Below are 18367 nucleotides of genomic sequence, written 5' to 3' on the forward strand. Positions count from 1 at the left end.
TGCTTCTTGGAAGGAAAGCTATGACAAACCTAAACAGTGTGTTAAAAAGCAAAGAGATCATTTTGCCGACAAAGGTCCATAGAGTCAAGGCTATGGTCTTCCCAGTGTCACGTACGAATGTGAGAGCTAGACAACAAAGAAGACAAAGCACCAAAGAAATGATGCTTTTGAACTGTGGTGTTGGGTAAAACTCTTGAGAGTCCCTTGGACAACAGAGAGATCAAACCAGTCAATCATATAGGAGGTCAGCCCTGATTACTCATTGGAAGGACTGATGCTGAAGCCAAATTTCCAATACTCTGGCCACCTGATGTGAACAGCTAACTCATTGGAAACAACCCTGATGCTGGGAAAGATTGAGGCAAGAAAAAGAATGGGATGACAGAGGATGAGATGGTGCATGGCATCACCGATTCAATCGACATGAACTTGGCCAACCTCCAGAAGATGGTGAGAGACAGGGAAGCCTGGAGTGGATTCGTGAAGAGTCAGACACGACTTGGAGACTGAACAACAACAGAATTCTGAAAATCTCAAGTGTTAAAAGAAGATCATCTCAGTAGAGGAAACAAAACAAAACAGACCTATGTTAAACTGTCAAATACTTTTATCATCAAGAAATGAGAAATGCCTGGAAGTTGAGAAGGAAAATTATTTTCTGTTAATAAATATATACCTTTGCAAAATCACAATCAGGTACAAAGAAAGAATATAAGTACTGTTAGACATGAAAGAGTACAAAATGTACCTACCACATACCATTTTATTGAAAGCTGATTAAGAATGTGAATTAGTAAAGGGGGGTTGTTAATCAGGAAATAAGAATTTACTTGGGGAATGACATCAGCAACATGATCAAAAAAGAGTCTTTCACTAGTATCTCCCTCTCAACAACAATCTGACATCCATCCCTGGACAAAGATGTCTTTGTGGGAGCTATGGGATCCAACATCATATGCTAAAGAATCCAGGAGTATCACCCACCCAAGCATCACATAACAAGCCTACAGACCATAGTCATGGCTAGGGACACTGCAATGGCCCATAAACTAGCTCAGAGCTTCTTAGCTATGATCTGGAAGCCCCTGGAGAATAACCTTAGACACTCTGTGGAAGTCCAGCTTTCCAGTGGAGAACTTCAAGGACACCACTGGAGCAAAGAAATATAACTTGGACACACTTGAGAGAGTAGGAGGAAGAGCATCACTTCTCCCCAAAGCAGCACAGCTTGGTGCGAATTATCCTGGAGGGGAAAGTGAAAACTTGTGAGGGAACATCTGTCATCTTCAACTGTGCGGGAAACTGCCAAAGAGATTCATTTCTCTCTTACCCTATCCAGAGTACTATGTCATGAGCTACATAACTGAGGTGGGAAGAGGCTGGTAAGGTGGTAGATAGAACTCTAGGAAGATATGAAAAAGACACAGATTCCTCAAGAAGTCTACTAACAATCCACTGATTCAAGCCTCATCATTGAATCCCGTCAACCTGCCCAGGCACTCCTAACAGTACCTGCACCTCACCCACACACACTCCACACTGTAGTCAGCTCCCTGTGTGCACTCCTGACATCAGCAAGAGTGAGCTCTGGCAGACAACTAAAAAGCAGCACAGAAAGCCAGTCCAAAGCCAGTCCCTGAAGGCCAGGGAGAGAACAGGGACTTGAACTTCAGCTCCATTCTTGGGAAAGCAAAAGGGAAGCTGTCAGCATCCAGCATGTGGCATTGCAGAATCAGGAGAAGGCATACAAGTTCAAGAATTCTGCCGTAGGAAAGAACAAGAAGTGTGGTGCAGACACATCCATAAAAGGTTTGAGAGGGTCTCAGAAGAACCAGCAAAAAAGGATATTACAGGAAAACTGAATGAATGTTTTGGCCAATCCAACATTTCTTTCCTGAAGTCAGCGAGTAAAGACTGGTATGGATGTGAGAGTTGGACCATAAAGAAAGCTGAGCACCAAAGAATTGATGCTTTTGAACTGTGGAGTTGGAGAAGACTCTTGAGAGTCCCTTGGACTGCAGGGAGATTCAAACCAATCAATCCTAAAAGAAATCAGTCCTGAATATTCATTGGAAGGATTGATGCTGAAGCTGAAGCTCCAACACTTTGGCCACCTGATGGGAAGAACTGACTCATTGGAAACTGACCCTGATGCTGGGAAAGATTGAAGGCAGGAGGACAAGGGGACGACAGAGGATGAGATGGTTGGATTGTATCACCAACTCAATGGATACGAGTTTGAGCAGGCTCCAGGAGTTGGTGATGGACAGGGAAAAGTGGCATGCTGCAGTCCATGGGGTCGCAAAGAGTCGGACACGACTGAGTGACGGAACTGAACTGAGAGGAGATGATTGCTACTTCAAATGCAGAGACAGAAATGCAAGACTTCAATAAACATGAAAAATCAAAGAAACATCATATCACCAAATAATCAAAATAATCTTCCAGTAACTGACACCTAGACATGGAAATCCTTAATTTACCCAATGAAGAGTTTAAAATAGCTCTTTTAAAGAAACACAAGAAAACACAGTAAGACAATTCAGTAAAATCTGGAAAACAATACATGAACAAAATTAGAAGTTTAATAGAGAGATATAAATCATAAAAAACAGAAATTAGGAATATGAAAAATATAATAGATTAAATGAAAAATGCAGTAGTGTCAAGAATACAGTGTATCAAGCAGAAGAAAGAATTAGAAGCTAAGAACTTTGAAATTATCCAAGTCAGAGTAAAACAAAGAAAAAAGAATGAAAAGTGAAGAAAGCCTAGGTGATCTATAGAATACCATGAAATGTAACCCTCTGTGAATTACTGGCGTCCAAAAGAAGAGAGAGGGGAAAAGGCACAAAAAACTTATTTAAAGAAACAATGGCTGCTGCTGCTGCTGCTAAGTCACGCCAGTCGTGTTCAACTCTGTGCAACCCCATAGACGGCAGCCTACCAGGATCCGCAGTCCCTGGGATTTTCCAGGCAAGAACACTGGAGTGGATTGCCACTGCCTTCTCCAATGCATGAAAGTGAGAAGTGAAAGTGAATTCACTCAGTCATGTCTGACTCTTTGCGATCCCATGGACTGCAGCCTACCAGGCTCGTCTGTCCATGAGATTTTCCAGGCAAGAGTACTGGAGTGGGTTTCCATTGCCTTCTCCGAACAATGGCTGAGAACTTACCAAATCTGAGGAGAGAGTTGGATATAAGTTCATGAAGCTCAAAGGTTAAGAAACAAATGCAACTTAAATAGATTTTCTCAGATGCATTATAATAAAACTGCAAAAAATCAAAGATAAGATAATCTTAAAAGCAGCAAGAGAAACTAAGCTGATAATTTACACAGAAAACATTATAAGGATATCAGATTTCTCAACAGAAACTTTATATTTAAGGACAGAGAATGATGACATATTCAAAACTTGCTGAAAGAGTCTAGGTCATGAAGTAGCTGAAGGAAGGTCATGAACTCACCTCCTCCAACAGACACACTCAGTCTACAGCTACAAATGGAATAATTTCCTCTGGAAGAAAAAAAAATCTAAAAATCTGTTCAACAATGCCTTCACATCAGGCAAATGAGAAGAAACCCACATCAAGGCAGGAGAGGGAGAGTCATAAGCTTGCCATAAACCCCACCTTGGGCACAACAACCCACAGTTGGGAAGGAACTCAAAACCAAGAGCTTCTCCTGAGGAGCAAGGGGTGTGATCACAACAACGGGCATCCCAACCGTTAAGACCTGCACCTAAGAGATAAGCCCCCCAAACATCTAGCTTTGAAAGCCAATGGGTCTCATGTTTTAAGTGAACTCAAAAAGGGCTCTCAAAAGAATCACACACAGACTCATTTGACCCAGGTCCCAGCACAGAAGCAGCCATTTGAAAAGCATTCAGATTTTATGGGAACGAGGCTCATTTGATGACCTTAAAGTGTCAGCCTAAGGGACAGGGGCTGGCAGGCACCATTTTGCTCTCTCTTTCTTCTATGCTAAAGTGGGCAGGCATCTATTTTTTTATTCTAGGAATTTCTTTTTTTCTTTTCAGAGGTTCAGTCTTTAACTTCTCCTTTGCATCACTGTAGCCAGCAGGCGCTGGCTTTATACTTTCCCTGTGCCACCCTCCAGAGCACCACAATGTCATCCAGTTGAGCTTTTACATAGGCTGGGTGTCCCAGTTTTTATGGCTGCCACCCAGAGGATGCCTTCGGATCACCTGGCTCTGGAGGCCACGGAAGTTTGCAGTCCATCGGAGCACTGCACAGAGAGCAGACTGAAACACACTCCCAGTCTTTCTAAGAGGCCTATTTTTTTATCCAGGAGCTTTGGTATGAGGCCAGGTTTCTGGCTTGACACAGTTCTAGGGGGCTATAGAGGTGCTTTCATGAATCCGAAGCCAGTAGACAAAATCTTTGCATACCTCCCCTGCCTTGCTCCAGCTCAGTGGTATCTCTCAGAAAGCAGCTTATACATTTGTCTGGTGCCCTAATTCTTCCAGCTGGTACCAGGAGATAATTCTATACTATCTGGCTCTGGTGACTAGCGGTGCTTAGGCTCATGGGTCACAAAGCACTATAACAAATGTAGAGAAGTTCTTAAATAGCTACCAACCCAGGGCACAGCAAGAGGCAATGGTATTTCTGTGAAAGAGGCCTATTAGCTTACCACCATAGCTATAGCCTGAGGGGTAAGTTTCTAACTAAACACACATCTAAGGACTGACTTTACCCTTTCCAGAGACCTTTCAGGGTGGCATTGTCATTTCACTGTCCTCTGCTATGCTCCCCAGTGCCATTGGCTCTCAGAAGGGAACTCTTACACCCATCTGAGACCCTGGATTTTGTGGCTGTAAAATTCAACATTTATGTGATACATCACATTAACAAATCACAGAATAAAAATCATGATTATCTCAATCGATGCAAAAAAATCTTTTATAAAATTCAACACTTGCTTATGATAAAAACTCTCAACATAAGTGGGTATAGAGGGTTCATGTGCTGTGCTAAGTCACTTCAGTCATGTCTGACTCTTCATGAGTCTATGGACTGTAACTGGCCAAGTTCCTCTGTCCATGGGATTCTCTAGACAAGAGTACTGCAGCAGGTTGCATGCCATCCTCCAGGGGATCTTCCCAACCCAGGGATCAAACCCACATCTCCTGTGTCTCCTGTGTTGGCAGGTGAGTTCTTTACACTAGCACCACTTGGGAAGCCTCAACATAATAAAGGCCATGTATGACAAACCCGCTGCCAACATCCAGAGGCTCAAACAGTAAAGAATCCACTTCCAATTATATTAATGATATAGGTAAGTCCTGAGGATGTGATGTGCAGCATGGTTACTATAGTTAAAAATACTGTATTGCATATTTGAAAGTTGCTAAATCTTTTTAAGTTTGACTATACTTTATTGACCCATGATAACTCACAAACCTCTCTGTGACACAAAAGATTGTCATGGGTATTCTTCATTTCATTCAAAATATTGTAAAGATTCCACTATTTGCAATTCTGTTATTTGAAAACTAAAATAGTCCACAAATTTCTTTAACAGGGCACAATAAACTTCCAACATATGGAAATATGCTGATGTGACTAAATGAATGAAGATATAGCTGCAGCTTTCAGGGCTGGAGTACTGCTCTGCCTACTGTACCTTATGTGAAGTCTCAGTTGTGACACAGGATGTCTGTTAGCTAGACATTATAGCGATCATTTTGCAATATAAACAAATATATCACCATGCTGTATACCTGAAATTAATGTTATATATCATTATGCCTCAATAAAAACTCTTAATAAACAAGAAGGCTCAAGGTACAGATAATTTATAGTCATGTTTAATTACGATATACTCTATAACCAGGTAATGTTTCAATGTGCTTCCCTTGAACGATCTGCAGAGGGAGAATGGAAACAGAAAAATCCCTTGGGGTCTCAGTAGATGCTGTTGGCAGTGCACAGGCAGAGGCTCCAGGGTCCATGCAGGAAGCAGCATCGCAGCCAAATCCTTAGGGCAGGGGTCACAAGCGGTGACCTGGTGACTGTGTCAGGGTTAATCTAAGAAAGACTCTGATCCAGAGGAGGACAGGCTGAACATGGGAATGAAAATGGGAATAGAAATTCTCAGGGTCTGAGTAGATGTGGTCGGCAGCACAGAGGAAGGTGCAGGAAGCAGAGTCGTTACAGCCAGATCCCTGTTGGGGCAGGTGGTCACAGGAAGGGACCTGGTGACTACATCAGAGTCACTATAGGATCTGATCTCAGAGGAATAGGCTGACGGGCAGCTGGGAATTCTGGGCAAGAACAGGCAGCTATAAGAGAGCGAAGTCCAATCTCCATCAAAGTATCCTCGGGAGTCAGCGCACGAGCCCTGCAGAAGAGAGAGTGATCACACACAGCACCCTGAGGAAGGCGCCCCTCACCTCCTCTAAGGTCCCTGCAGCATCAGACAGAGAAAGCTGAGCTCCAGGGCGTGTCATCATCACCTCCCCAACACCTGGGTAAAGGTGACTCTCCCAAAGAGGATGCAGCGCTCCAGGCTGACAGATGTGTGCGAGGCTGGGGAGCAGCTGTTATCCTTCTGGGGGATATGAAGATTTCAATCTTTTCAGTAAATTTAATGATAACTCACCTTCGTTAAATTTATTTCCTCCCTATCCCTCAGTCACAAGGTCTTAACTGCCCAAAGTTAAAATCCCCCAACTGAATGAAACTGTCACTGGAAGACAGGGGAGTCAGTGCTCTGACCCTCTTGAGAGGAAGCTTTTGGAAAAGAGTCTGTGAGACAATGATGAACTTTAAGGAAGCCCTAGAATGAATTACACCTGCCAGTTTTGTGGCAGGGCTACCTTTCAATCAGTAAAGTAAGACTTCAGTGTCTCCCTAGGTTGCTTGTTTCTTCCTGCCACCACCTTAACTTCCTTTTCGTTAGGATCAGGAAAAAGAGCTACATCTAGAGACAGAAGCCTCCCTGAGAAAAGAGTCTCAGCCAAAGTCTTTCCCATTTCCCCAGGGTTCCTTACCCTTCTGGCTCCTGTGATGGACAATGAGGCCCAGCCCGAGGAAGATCAGCCCCAGCACGAAGCCCCCAACACCACTCAGCATCTTGCTCTGGGCAGACTCAGACTGCGCCCCTGGGGAGCAGAGCCTGAGTGTCAGCGTTTGTCCCCACATCTCACAGTGTCCCTTGAGAATCCTGAAGTCCAGTCTGAGGTACAGGAAGTGGAAGTACTAGGGGAACTCAGTTCTTCATTCAAACCACCCCCAGGTGAGGGACCCAGCAAAAGATCCTTGGACAGAGTGGACAGGTGAATGAGCAGGGAAAGCAGATCCCTGCCCCTCAAGGACACATGCATAACCTTGGACCTGTCAATCCTGCAGAGCTCCCTGGGCTGGGCTCTGGGGCCATGGTGTGTGCAGTGAGCTCCTGTATCTGGAAAGACAATGTAATTAGGCTCTTCCAATGCCCCTGCGATTAGGTATGAGCACTCTTGTGTCCTGTGATTTCAGTAGGGATGGTGGGGACAAGAGGTGAGATGGGATGAACCCAGGAAGCTCTGTCTGCCCCGTCCTGTAGGGCCCACAGTGAAAGGAGACCAAGTGCCCTTACGCCACTCCACCGTGATGGGGCTCTGGAGGCTGGGGTGCTCCACGCGGCAGCTGTAGACATCTCCTCGCCTGGGGGTCATTTCCAGCATCACAAGGATCTGGAAGGTCCAGTCCCCATTCCTAATAAGAGGGGTGGACACAATGCCGGCTGTCTCCTCCTGGTCATTCTGGAACCACCGAATCTTGATCTGGCCTGGATAGAAATCTGTCACCGAGCAGACCAGCAGGTTGTGGTGGTTTAGAGCCTCAGTCCTGGACGGGGAGATGGTCACTGTAGGTTCCACTGAGGGAGGACAGACAGGAAAAGACACAGTGAGTCATGAGACCACACAGCACGTCTCCCATGGAGAAGAGTCCTTCCTCGGTTCCAGAGTGGGAAGATCCCCGGATTCCAAGTCTTGGATTTGGATCCAAACTTGTCCACGTTATTAGCTTGAATAGAAACATTCATCAGTTTACTCTTTGGAGCCTCAAGAGATAAATGTCATCATTCTATGGGAGTTACTTTGTTGACACTGATAAAAATGAAGCACTTTTAAATTATAAATTGCTATATTATATAGGCTACTATTAAAATTTTCTAAATAAAAATAAAAAACCAAGACTTGTTTTACCCCACACCTATAGAAGGTGCCCATCAAGACTAGCTCTAGTGACTTATGCGAGGTTAGTCCCAGTGCTCCTCACTGTAGAGAAAATCCAGCTGTTTTGACTCCCATCTGCTGGTCATGAGGTGATCAACAAGAGTCATGGAATAGCAACACGGACTGAGAATTAAGAAAGCACAGACATTTCTGCATGCGTGCATGCAAGGTTGCTTTAGTCATGTCCTACTCTTTCACCCCTAAGGACTATAGCCCACCAGGCTCCTCTGTCCATGGGATTCTCCTGGCAAGAATATTGGAGTGGGTTGCCATGCCCTCATCCAGTGGATCTTCCTTAACTAGGGATCAATAAACATTTCTATGTACAATAAAATAGGAGAAGAGTGACCATCACATCGTCCCTACAAAGCAATTCTTCTCAAACAAGCTACATCTATAATCCTCAGCCCCATAACACAAAATTTGAGAGCAAAAGCACTTCCCACATGTTACTGGTGAACAAATCATCTCTCTCAGCTTTAGCCTTATCTTAGCTCCAATGCCATTCTGTGGTGAACACCCCACAGAAATCTACATAATTAAAAACATACACTCTGTCTCTACTTCTTTCATGCCACATATGTGAAAGTGAAAGTCGTGTTCGACTCTTAGCAACCCCATGGACTATACAGTCCATGGAATTCTCCAGGCCAGAATATTGGAGTAGGTAGTCTTTCCCTTCTCCAGGGGATCTTCCCAACCCAGGGATCGAACCCAGGTCTCCAGCATTGCAGTTGATTCTTTACCAGCTGAGCCACAAGAGAAGCCCAAGAATACCAGAGTGGGTAGCCTATCCCTGCTCCAGGGGATCTTCTCAATCCAGGAACCAAACTGGGGTCTCCTGCTTTGCAAGTGGATTCTTTACCAACTGAGCTATCAAGGAAGCCCAATACATACACTGCATACAGCCTATCTCTACTTCATTTATGCCACATATACTTATTTGATTGATCTGTTGATTCACTTATTCATTCATTATATTATAGTATATCCATTATATTCACTGATTCATTCATTCACTATATATATGACAATTTGTATTCTCTGGTAATCCAAAATAACAACAGACCATAGTCCCTGCTTTTACAGACTTTGCAATCTAGTAACAGAGACCAAACACACACACAATGTTACAAACTTAATCAGTCAGTTCAGTTGCTCAGTTGTGTCTTTTTGCGACCCCATGGACTGAAGCACACCAGTCTTCCCTGTCCATCACCAACACACACAGCTTGCTCAAACTCATGTCCATTGAGTCGGTGATGCCATCCAACCATTTCGTCCTCTGTCGACCCCTTCTCCCCTCATCCTCAGTGTTTCCCAGCATCAGGGTCTTTTCTAATGAGTCAGTTCTTCATATCAGGTGGCCAAAGTATTGGAGTTTCAGCTTCAGCATCAGTCATTCTAATGAATATCCAAGACTAATCTCCTTTAGGATGGACTGGTTGGATATCCTTGCAGTCCAAGGGACTCTCAAGAATCTTCTCCAACACCACAGTTCAAAAGCATCAATTCTTCAGTGCTCAGCTTTCTTTATAGTCCACTCTGACATCCACACATGACTACTGGAAAAAACCATAGCTTTGACTAGACGGACCTTTGTCAGCAAAGTAATGTCTCTGCTTTTTAATATGCTGTCTAGGTTGGTTCTAGCTTTTCTTCCAAGGAGCAAGCATCTTTTAATTTCATGGCTGGAATCACCATCTGCACTGATTTTGGAGCCCCCAAAAATAAATTCTGTCACTGTTTCCATTGTTTCCCCATCTATTTGACATGAAGTGATGGGACCAGATGCAATGATCTTAGTTTTCTGAATGTTGAGTTTTAAGCCTTTTTCACTCTCCTCTTTCACTTGCATCAAGAAACTCTTTAGTTCTTCCTTGCTTTGGCCATAGGATGATGTCATCTGCATATCTGAAGTTATTGATATTTCTCCCAGCAATCTTGATTCCAGTTTGTGCTTCATCCAGCCCAGCGTTTCTCATGATGTACTCTGCATATAGGGGGCTTCCCTGGTGGCTCAGAGGTTAAAGCGTCTGCCTGCAATTCGGGAGACCTGGGTTCCATGGGAAGATCTCCTGGAGAAGGAAATGGCAAGCCACTCCAGTATTCTTGCTTGGAGAATCCCATGGATGGAGGAGCCTGATGGGCTACAGTCCACGGGGTCGCAAAGAGACGGACACGATTGAGCAACTTCACTCTTCACTCACTCTGCATATAAGTTAAATAAGCAGGGTGGCAATATACAGCCTTGACATATTACTTTCCTGATTGGGAACCAGTCTGTTCCATGTCCAGTTCTAACTGTTGCTCCTTTACCTGCATACAGATATCTTAGGAGGCAGGTCAGATGGTCTGGTATTCCCATCTCTTGAAGAATTTTCCACAGTTTGTTGTGATTCACACAGTCGGGGGCTTTAGCATAGCCAATAAAGCAGAAGTAGATGTTTTTTTGGAACTCTCTTGCTTTTTTGATGATCTAACAGATGTTGGCAATTTGATCTCTGGTTCCTTTGCCTTTTCTAAATCCAGCTTGAACATCTGGAATTTCATTGTTCATGTACTGTTGAAGCCTGGCTTGTAACATTATACAAACTTCGTAACATTTTGTAATTTTTGAAAGAAAAGAAAGGGAATCTAAAAGCAAGCAACACTGATGAAACATCATGTTTGCCCATACCTCAATTCCTTTATCCTCTTAGATGTGCAGTTCAGTTCAGTTCAGTCGCTCAGTCGTGTCCGACTCTTTGCGACCCCATGAATCACAGCACGCCAGGCCTCCCTGTCCATCACCAACTCCCGGAGTTCACTCAGACTCATGTCCATCGAGTCAGTGATGCCATCCAGCCATCTCATCCTCTGTCGTCCCCTTCCCCTCCTGCCCTCAATCCCTCCTAGCATCAGAGTCTTTTCCAATGAGTCAACTCTTCGCATGAGGTGGCCAAAGTACTGGAGTTTTACTCATGGTCAAATACAACACACTTCCTTATCTATTCTACACTTCTTATCCTCTACCTCTTCAGTTGTTTCACTGAATCTCCCTCATTCTCTTAGTGTGAAACTACAGTAAATATTTCATACCTGTTTTATTTATTTATTTGATAACACATTACATCCTCTCATTTTCTTTTTCTCCCTAATTTCCTTTTAACATTCAAGTGAGTTTAACTACTAGCTGCCTACCCTATTCCATCCCCTTGCTTTTTTTTTTTTTTTTTTTTTTTATTTTTAATTTTTACTTTACAATTCTGTATTGGTTTTGGCATAGATTAACATGAATCCACCACAGGTGTACATGCGTTCCCAAACATGAACCCCCCTCCCACCCCCCTCCCCACAACATCTCTCAATAACTTCCTTGTTCAAAAATCAGACATGATTATCATGTATGTTCTCTATAGAAAACATTCTACAATTCCTGCAGAAGTTGGCCAGGGTTAAAGAGAAAGCACTGTGAACATAAAGTATAACTGGGACTTGCTGAGGTCAGGAGGCAATCTTGTCACCCCAGTTACATGGTACTCATGAGCCATCATCTGGAAAGAATCATGCTTTCAATTGGGACTTTGACTCTTGTTTAGGTCCTCCTTGCTGGAGTCTGATTGAAATCTTGGTCAGGTATGTGGACTTACAAAATCTGTTCATCTCAAACAGATTGGGAGTGAAAAATGAAGGTCACAAGTTCAAGAAAGAAATGTTAGAGTAATGTATATGGAAAAAGAACTGAAATAGCAAAAAATATAAGTATATATTAATACTTGGTATCATTAGGATGAAGAAGGTAAAAGAGTGTAAAGTAAGCTAAAAGTTATGTGAACATGTATAGATAACACTGAGGTCAGATTAGGGATTAATCAATGAGTTTTCAGTCCCCTCAATGTATCATTTTGTCCCACCAATTTGAAAATAGGCAGGAATAGACTCACACTGCTGTCTCTGGTCATAACTGACTTAAAGGAAGCTTTGCTTCCATTAGACTCTATATACATTAGTAAAGAACATGATGACTGCTGTGTATTGGGGGACACTTCAGGACAGAGAATAACTGTGTGTAACTACTTAATCTGTTTATATGGACCAACATTAGCATATATAAAGTGTTGATGCTAACTGTTAACACCCAAGGTTTTTGTGAAATTAAGTGGCACAATACAGACAGTATTTGGTAATATAATTGTCTAGAAATAGGTTCCCATTAAACGGGTATAATTAACTTTCAGAAGGTGTATCCCTGAGGTGGGTGGTGACGTTAGGGGCCTTGAGGGAGAGGATAGGGTTTAGGCCAAAATAAACCTGAAGATATTTTTATTCAATTAAATGGCATAGACTTATTTACCCCAAAACTCCAACTCTTTTTATTATGCCATTTGTTGAGCTTTTCTAAGAAATTGTAACTCAGGCTTACAACACCATTCAAGCATTGTTTCTATTTTTAGTAAACACTTTTTTCCTCAGACTTTGCTTTCACAAATTTTAAGTTGTTAAGATCCAAGTCAGTAAGAGTTAACTTTAAAGAGTTAAGTAAAATAGTAAAGAATAATTAATAAAATCAGTTTTTAAGGCTCTATTTACTTGTCTTCTCTTGAACCTAAGTGGATGGAAAACCAAGTACATTTATGCATTAATTTAACAAAGGTGTAGGGAACTCACACTACCTGCCAATGTGTCAACAGGCAGACTGCAATAATTAACACCGTCCCTTACTCGAAAGAGGTCCAGAACAAGTAAGTGATACAGTGACATCCATTTAAGAAACCAAGATTAAGGTGAATAATGATGTGAAACCAGAAAGTGAAAAGGTATGGTTTCCTGACTGTAATTTATCACCACGTGCGCAGGATGCCCTGAACTAAGCAGTGGAGCTGCCGTGACCAGGCGGGGCGGTCAGACTTCGAGAAGCAAACACACCAAAGGCGCGAGCGAGTGGAGAATGAGCTGAATTAGTGGAGAGAACTACCCAGCACGCGGCCTTCAGAGGTGGCCCACACTGGGCAGGCCGCGCCGCCTCTGCGGGGAGAGGTCCGGGGCTGCGGGTGCGCCTTCCCCGCGGCGCCTCGGCCCCCGTCCCTCCGCGCAGGCGCCCCGGCCTCGCTGACCCCTCCGCGGGCCGGGAACCCCGCCGGGGAGACCCGGCTCCTCCCGCGCTGAGGCTCGGGCGGAGGGCGGCCGGCACTCACCTCGCCGCTGCAAGGATGTGAGGAGCTCCAGCTGGTAGTTGTGTCTGCACACCCTGTCCACCTCGGCCCGCGTCTGCTCCAGGATGTCCTTCTGGCTGTTCCAGTACTCGGCGTCCGGCCGCCCCAGCGGGGTCACCGCCCGGTACTCGTCCCAGTCGCTGTCGAAGCGCGCGTACTCTTCCCGGTTGTAGATGTATCTGGTCACGTACCGCACTCGCTCCGTCCCGTTGGTGAAGTAACACAGGGCCTTAAACTGGACCACGAAATCCTCTGCGGGGAGACAGCCGCTCGGTCAGGCTCAGCCCCACAGCCCCACGCGGGGCCGCTCCGCCAGATGCGGAGGTGCCGGCCTCCGCCAGCGGGGTCCCGAAACCGGAAACCCGCCGCCGCTCAGCCCCTGTTCCGCCCCAGCCCGGCCCTGCGCCTCCCGCTGCGAACCCGGGTCCTCCGGCGGCTCCTCCCCGGGCCTCCCGCCCCCTCTGAGGCTCCCAGGACGTGAGGAGGCCTTGGGACCTCAGGAAACAGGAGGCTGAGAACTCAGGAAACGGGGCCGTGTCTGTCGGGTTGATCATCCATCCCTCTGTACTTAGAGGGATCAGGATGTTCTCACAGGAAATCTCAGTTTCCCTTAACTACTGAGAACCTCAGAGGCAAAGTAATGACGTAAACGCAAGAGTTCAGCGAATGACAAAAGAAGAGGAGAAGTTTGTCCTCAGCCTGAAAGTGAGATCAAATCGCTCAACCGTGTCTGACTTTTTGCTACCCCTTGGGCTACAGCCCACCAGGCTCCTCCACCCATGGATTTTCCAGGCAAGAGTACTGGAGTGGGTTGCCATTTTCTTCTCCAGGGATCTTCCTGACTCAGGGATGGGTCTCCCGCATTACGGGGAAACACTTTACCGTCTGAGCCACCAGGGAATCAGCCTGACAGGCGTACAAATTCATTGTCCCCGGCAAAGTGTCTTCCTTACACCTGGGTTTACTCCTAGTTTCTGCCACCCCCACCGACACCTGTGTGGTTAGAGGGAACCAACAACTTCCCAGTCATAGAAAGGAACATCTTATTCATGGAAAGAGCACAGACTTATAAATGAGATAAATTGGATTCCAGTTAAACTGAGATAGTTACCAGCTTGGGCAGGTTCCTTAATAGAGTATCTGTATCATAAGTATAATTGTGGCTTTTAGGAAGATTGAGAGAGAATTTATATTAAGATATTAATCCTGTGTCTGAAATGAACGGTTTCTCAATATTTACATCATTCCGTTCTTACCTTCTCTTTGCTCCTAAATCCGGTCCATCCCCACATAAGTCTCTGAATCCCACTCAAGTCACTAAGTGAAGTCGCCCAGTCGTGTCCAACTCTTTGCGACCCCATGGACTGTAGCCTATCGGGCCCCTCCGTGCATGTAATTTTCCAGGCAAGAGTACCGGAGTGGGTTGCCATTTCCTTCTCCAGAGGATCTTCCCGACCCATGAATTGAACCTGGGTCTCCTGCATTGCGGGCAGACGCTTTACCATCTGAGCCACCAGGGAAGCTTGGCCGTGAATCAGTGAAACTTGAGGCTGAGGTTCTGTCTGTGGTCACCCAGGGAGCTCCTCCAATACCAGGGGTTGCTTTCATAAGCCCTCCACTCAGAGTCAGGACTGTAGAGTCTTTTCCTCAAATTCTGACCCTACAGGGACTACTACTGCCCTACATTTCCCGCCAGCCCAGGACCCCACAGTACTTAGTCCAGACAAGATCTTGGGGGACCCTGAAATGACAAATTCTGCTGTGTCTTCTTTGGAGAAATTGGTATCTTCTAAAAAAAGATGGGGGAGAGAGATGCCCATGCTCACTTTGTCCTAACACTTACAGTAGATACACACTCTGTCTCCTCCTCCCTGTTACACCCAGGCTCAAACCTCTAAGAGAGGGATTGTCCTTATCTTGTCCTTAGAGGGTGGAAATGAGAATGTAACATAGCCCTCATTCCCGATGGAGGGAAATGTGTGATGTGAGATCATACCCCAGCCCAAGGGTCCCTCAGAGCCTGCTCCCCAGAGTGGTGGCTCCAGGGAGCAGCTGCCCTGCACTTACGTGGCGAGTCTCTGCCCTCAGCCCCTGGGGTGCTCAGCACCGCCAGGATCACCATCACAGCTGCCATCCAAAGGCCTCTGGGGATCCGCAGAGCCACCATCCCAGACATAATAGAGAACAAAGGAAGACGTAATGATAGTCAACACAGCTCAAACACAGTGGATCTGGTGAGCCCACTTCACAGAATAAAAGTCTATGGGAGCTCCCATGTATGGCAGGATTGGAGAGTCCCTCAGAAAGGAACCAATCAGCACTGGAGCTGAAATGCCTCATCTGTCCCTGGGCAGACGTTATTTTCTAAGGTTCTCAATCTAATGCCTGGCACTATCTTCATCAAATTACACTGAATAACCATTTCAGGTGAAGATTTTCTCTGTTATAAAAGATCTGAAGATTGAATGCCTCAGGAGTTTAAAGAATGAAAAGGAAAAAAGTGATTCAGAAGTAGACATGTCTATGATACTTACTTAAAACCTATTGTTTTTGGGTTTGGGGGTAGGGGAAAATAAGTGGGGATCATATTTCAAGGAGATAAAACTATTGTCACAGAGATGCTCACCTTATTAGCTTAGACACTCTGAGAGGTCTTAAGATGCCATGGGAAGAACACAGCTCTTGAAGGAAATGGTTTTGGGCTGCAGTTCTACCACTGATATGCTTTATGACAATCAGCAAAATACTGAACCTTTTTGCCTCAGACTTCTCTATGTAAAATGTGAATCCTGCTTCATTTTATATCTAGGCCTTCATATATACAAACTTAAGAATGATGTTGTTATTGTTCAGTCGCTAAGATGTGTCCAACTCTTTGCAGCCACATGGACTGCAGCTTGCCAGGCTTCCTTTTCCTTCACTGTCTCCCAAATTTGCTCAGACTTATGTCCACTGAGTCAGTGATGCCATCCAGCCATCTCATCCTGTGTCGCCTCCTTCTCATCCCTGCCTGCAATCTTACCCAGCATCAGGGCCTTTTCCAAAGAGTCAGCTCTTCGCATCAGGTAGTCCAAGTATGGGAGCTTCAGCTTCAGCATCTGTCCTTCCAATGAATATTCAGGACTGACTTTCTTTAGGATGGACCGGTTGGATTTCTTTGCAGTCCAAGGGACTCTCACGAGTCTTCTCCAGCAACACAATTTGAACTCATCAGTCCTACAGTGCTCTGCTTACTTTATGGTCCAACCCTCACATCTGTACATGACTACTAGAAAAACCATCTCTTTGACTATCTGGACCTTTGTCAGCAAAGTGATGTCTCTGCTTTTTAATATGCTGTCTAGGTTTATCACAGCTTTTCTTCCAAGGAGCAAGCATCTTTTAATTTCATGGCTGCAGTCACTACCCACAGTGATTTTGGAGCCCAGGAAAATAAAATCTGTCACTGTTTCTACTTTTTCCCCATCTATTTGCCATGAAGTTATGGGAGCAGATGCCATGATTTTAGTTTTTGAATGTTGAGTTTTATGCCAGCTTTTTCACTCTCTTCTTTCACCCTTATCAAGAAGTTCTTCAGTTCCTCTTAGTTTCTGCCATTAGAATGGTATCATCTTGCTGAGGTTGTTGCTATTTCTCCCAGTAACCTTGATTCCAGCTTGTGATTCACCCCTCTGTACTTACAGCAATAAAACTCAGCATTTCACATGATATACTCTACATATAAATTAAATAAGCAAGGTGACAATATACAGCCTTGAGATATGCCTTTCCCAATTTTGAACCAGTGTATTGCTGCATGTCTGGTTCTAACTGTTGCTTCTTGACCTGGATAAAAGTTTCTTAGGAAGCAGGTAAGGTAGTCTGTTATTACCATCTCTTTAAGAATTTTCCAGTTTGTTGTGATCCACACAAAGGCTTTAACATAATTAGTGAAGAAGTAGATGTTTTTCTGGAATTCCCTTGCTTTTTCCATGATCCAACGGGTTTGGCAGTTTGATCTCTGGTTCTTCGCTTCTTCTAAATCCTACTTGTACATCTGGAAGTTCACATACTGCTGAAGCCTAGCTTGAAGGATTTTGAACATTACATTGCTAGCATGTGATATGACTTGTTTAATATTGTAAAATATTCCTCATCTACCATGAGGTCGATATGTGGAAAAAGAAAACAAACAAAATTTGTCAACCAGTTCTGTTGGCAAGTGATATTTTACTATACAAGAATACATTGCATTCTTTTCTTTGAATGAAAATATTTGTAAAATTAAGTTGACTTTTCTCTTAAAAATCTCTTCAGCTATTCAGATCCTCCCTGAACCATCTGATGTCAGCAGAGACACAATCCAAAAACATTAACACCATTCAGACACAGAAGACAGCAAAAGTTGTGGAGAAGCATTTCCTGGAGCTTCAGTAGTGTTAATGAGGGACACAGATTGAATTGTGCCAGGCCTAAGCATCAAATCTCCAGTGGGAGAAATATCAACTGTGTTTTTTTTTAATAATTTTTTTCATTTATCAGATGCATCTTACCCATGATTAGGGGCAGTATTAAAAGATTATAGAGCAATTAGAACAGTACCTGGAAAAATTAATAAGACAGTAAGTGTCTTTTCTTTCTCTCTCTTCCTGAATTTTAGGGTCTCCTTTCAAAACAGTGTGCTGCTGCTGCTAAGTCGCCTCAGTCGCATCCGACTCTGTGCGACCCCATAGACGGCAGCCCACCAGGCTCCCCCGTCCCTGGGATTCTCCAGGCAAGAACACTGGAGTAGGTTGCCATTTCCTTCTCCAATGCATGAAAGTGAAAAGTGAAAGTGAAGTCACTCAGGTGTCCAACTCTTAGCGACCCCATGGACTGCAGCCTACCAGGCTCCTCCATCCATGGGATTTTCCAGGCAAGAGTACTGGAGTGGGTTGCCATTGC

The 18367-nt window shown here is 44.5% G+C and overlaps 1 protein-coding gene across 2 annotated transcripts in view; it reads right to left on the minus strand.

Moving 5' to 3' along the window:
• The window catches only part of LOC120870618 (boLa class II histocompatibility antigen, DQB*0101 beta chain), a 65805-nt gene extending 50081 nt beyond the window's left edge, over positions 1–15724 (minus strand). The window contains exons 1-5 of one of the 2 annotated variants that reach the window (XM_040250393.1): positions 15512–15724; positions 13427–13696; positions 7607–7888; positions 7020–7130; positions 5812–6367 (exon numbers count right to left, since the gene is read on the minus strand). In XM_040250393.1, coding sequence (XP_040106327.1) covers positions 6354–6367; positions 7020–7130; positions 7607–7888; positions 13427–13696; positions 15512–15620 — 786 coding nt within the window. In that variant the 5' untranslated portion in view covers positions 15621–15724 and the 3' untranslated portion in view covers positions 5812–6353. Of the gene's footprint in view, positions 1–5811; positions 6368–7019; positions 7131–7606; positions 7889–13426; positions 13697–15511 lie in introns of those variants that run through there. The other variant, XM_040250392.1, reaches the window with a different exon arrangement.
• Between the last annotated feature and the right edge of the window lie 2643 nt (positions 15725–18367).

The sequence above is a fragment of the Oryx dammah genome, unplaced genomic scaffold (assembly GCF_014754425.2).
Source record: "Oryx dammah isolate SB20612 unplaced genomic scaffold, SCBI_Odam_1.1 HiC_scaffold_11, whole genome shotgun sequence".
Lineage (NCBI taxonomy): Eukaryota > Metazoa > Chordata > Mammalia > Artiodactyla > Bovidae > Oryx > Oryx dammah.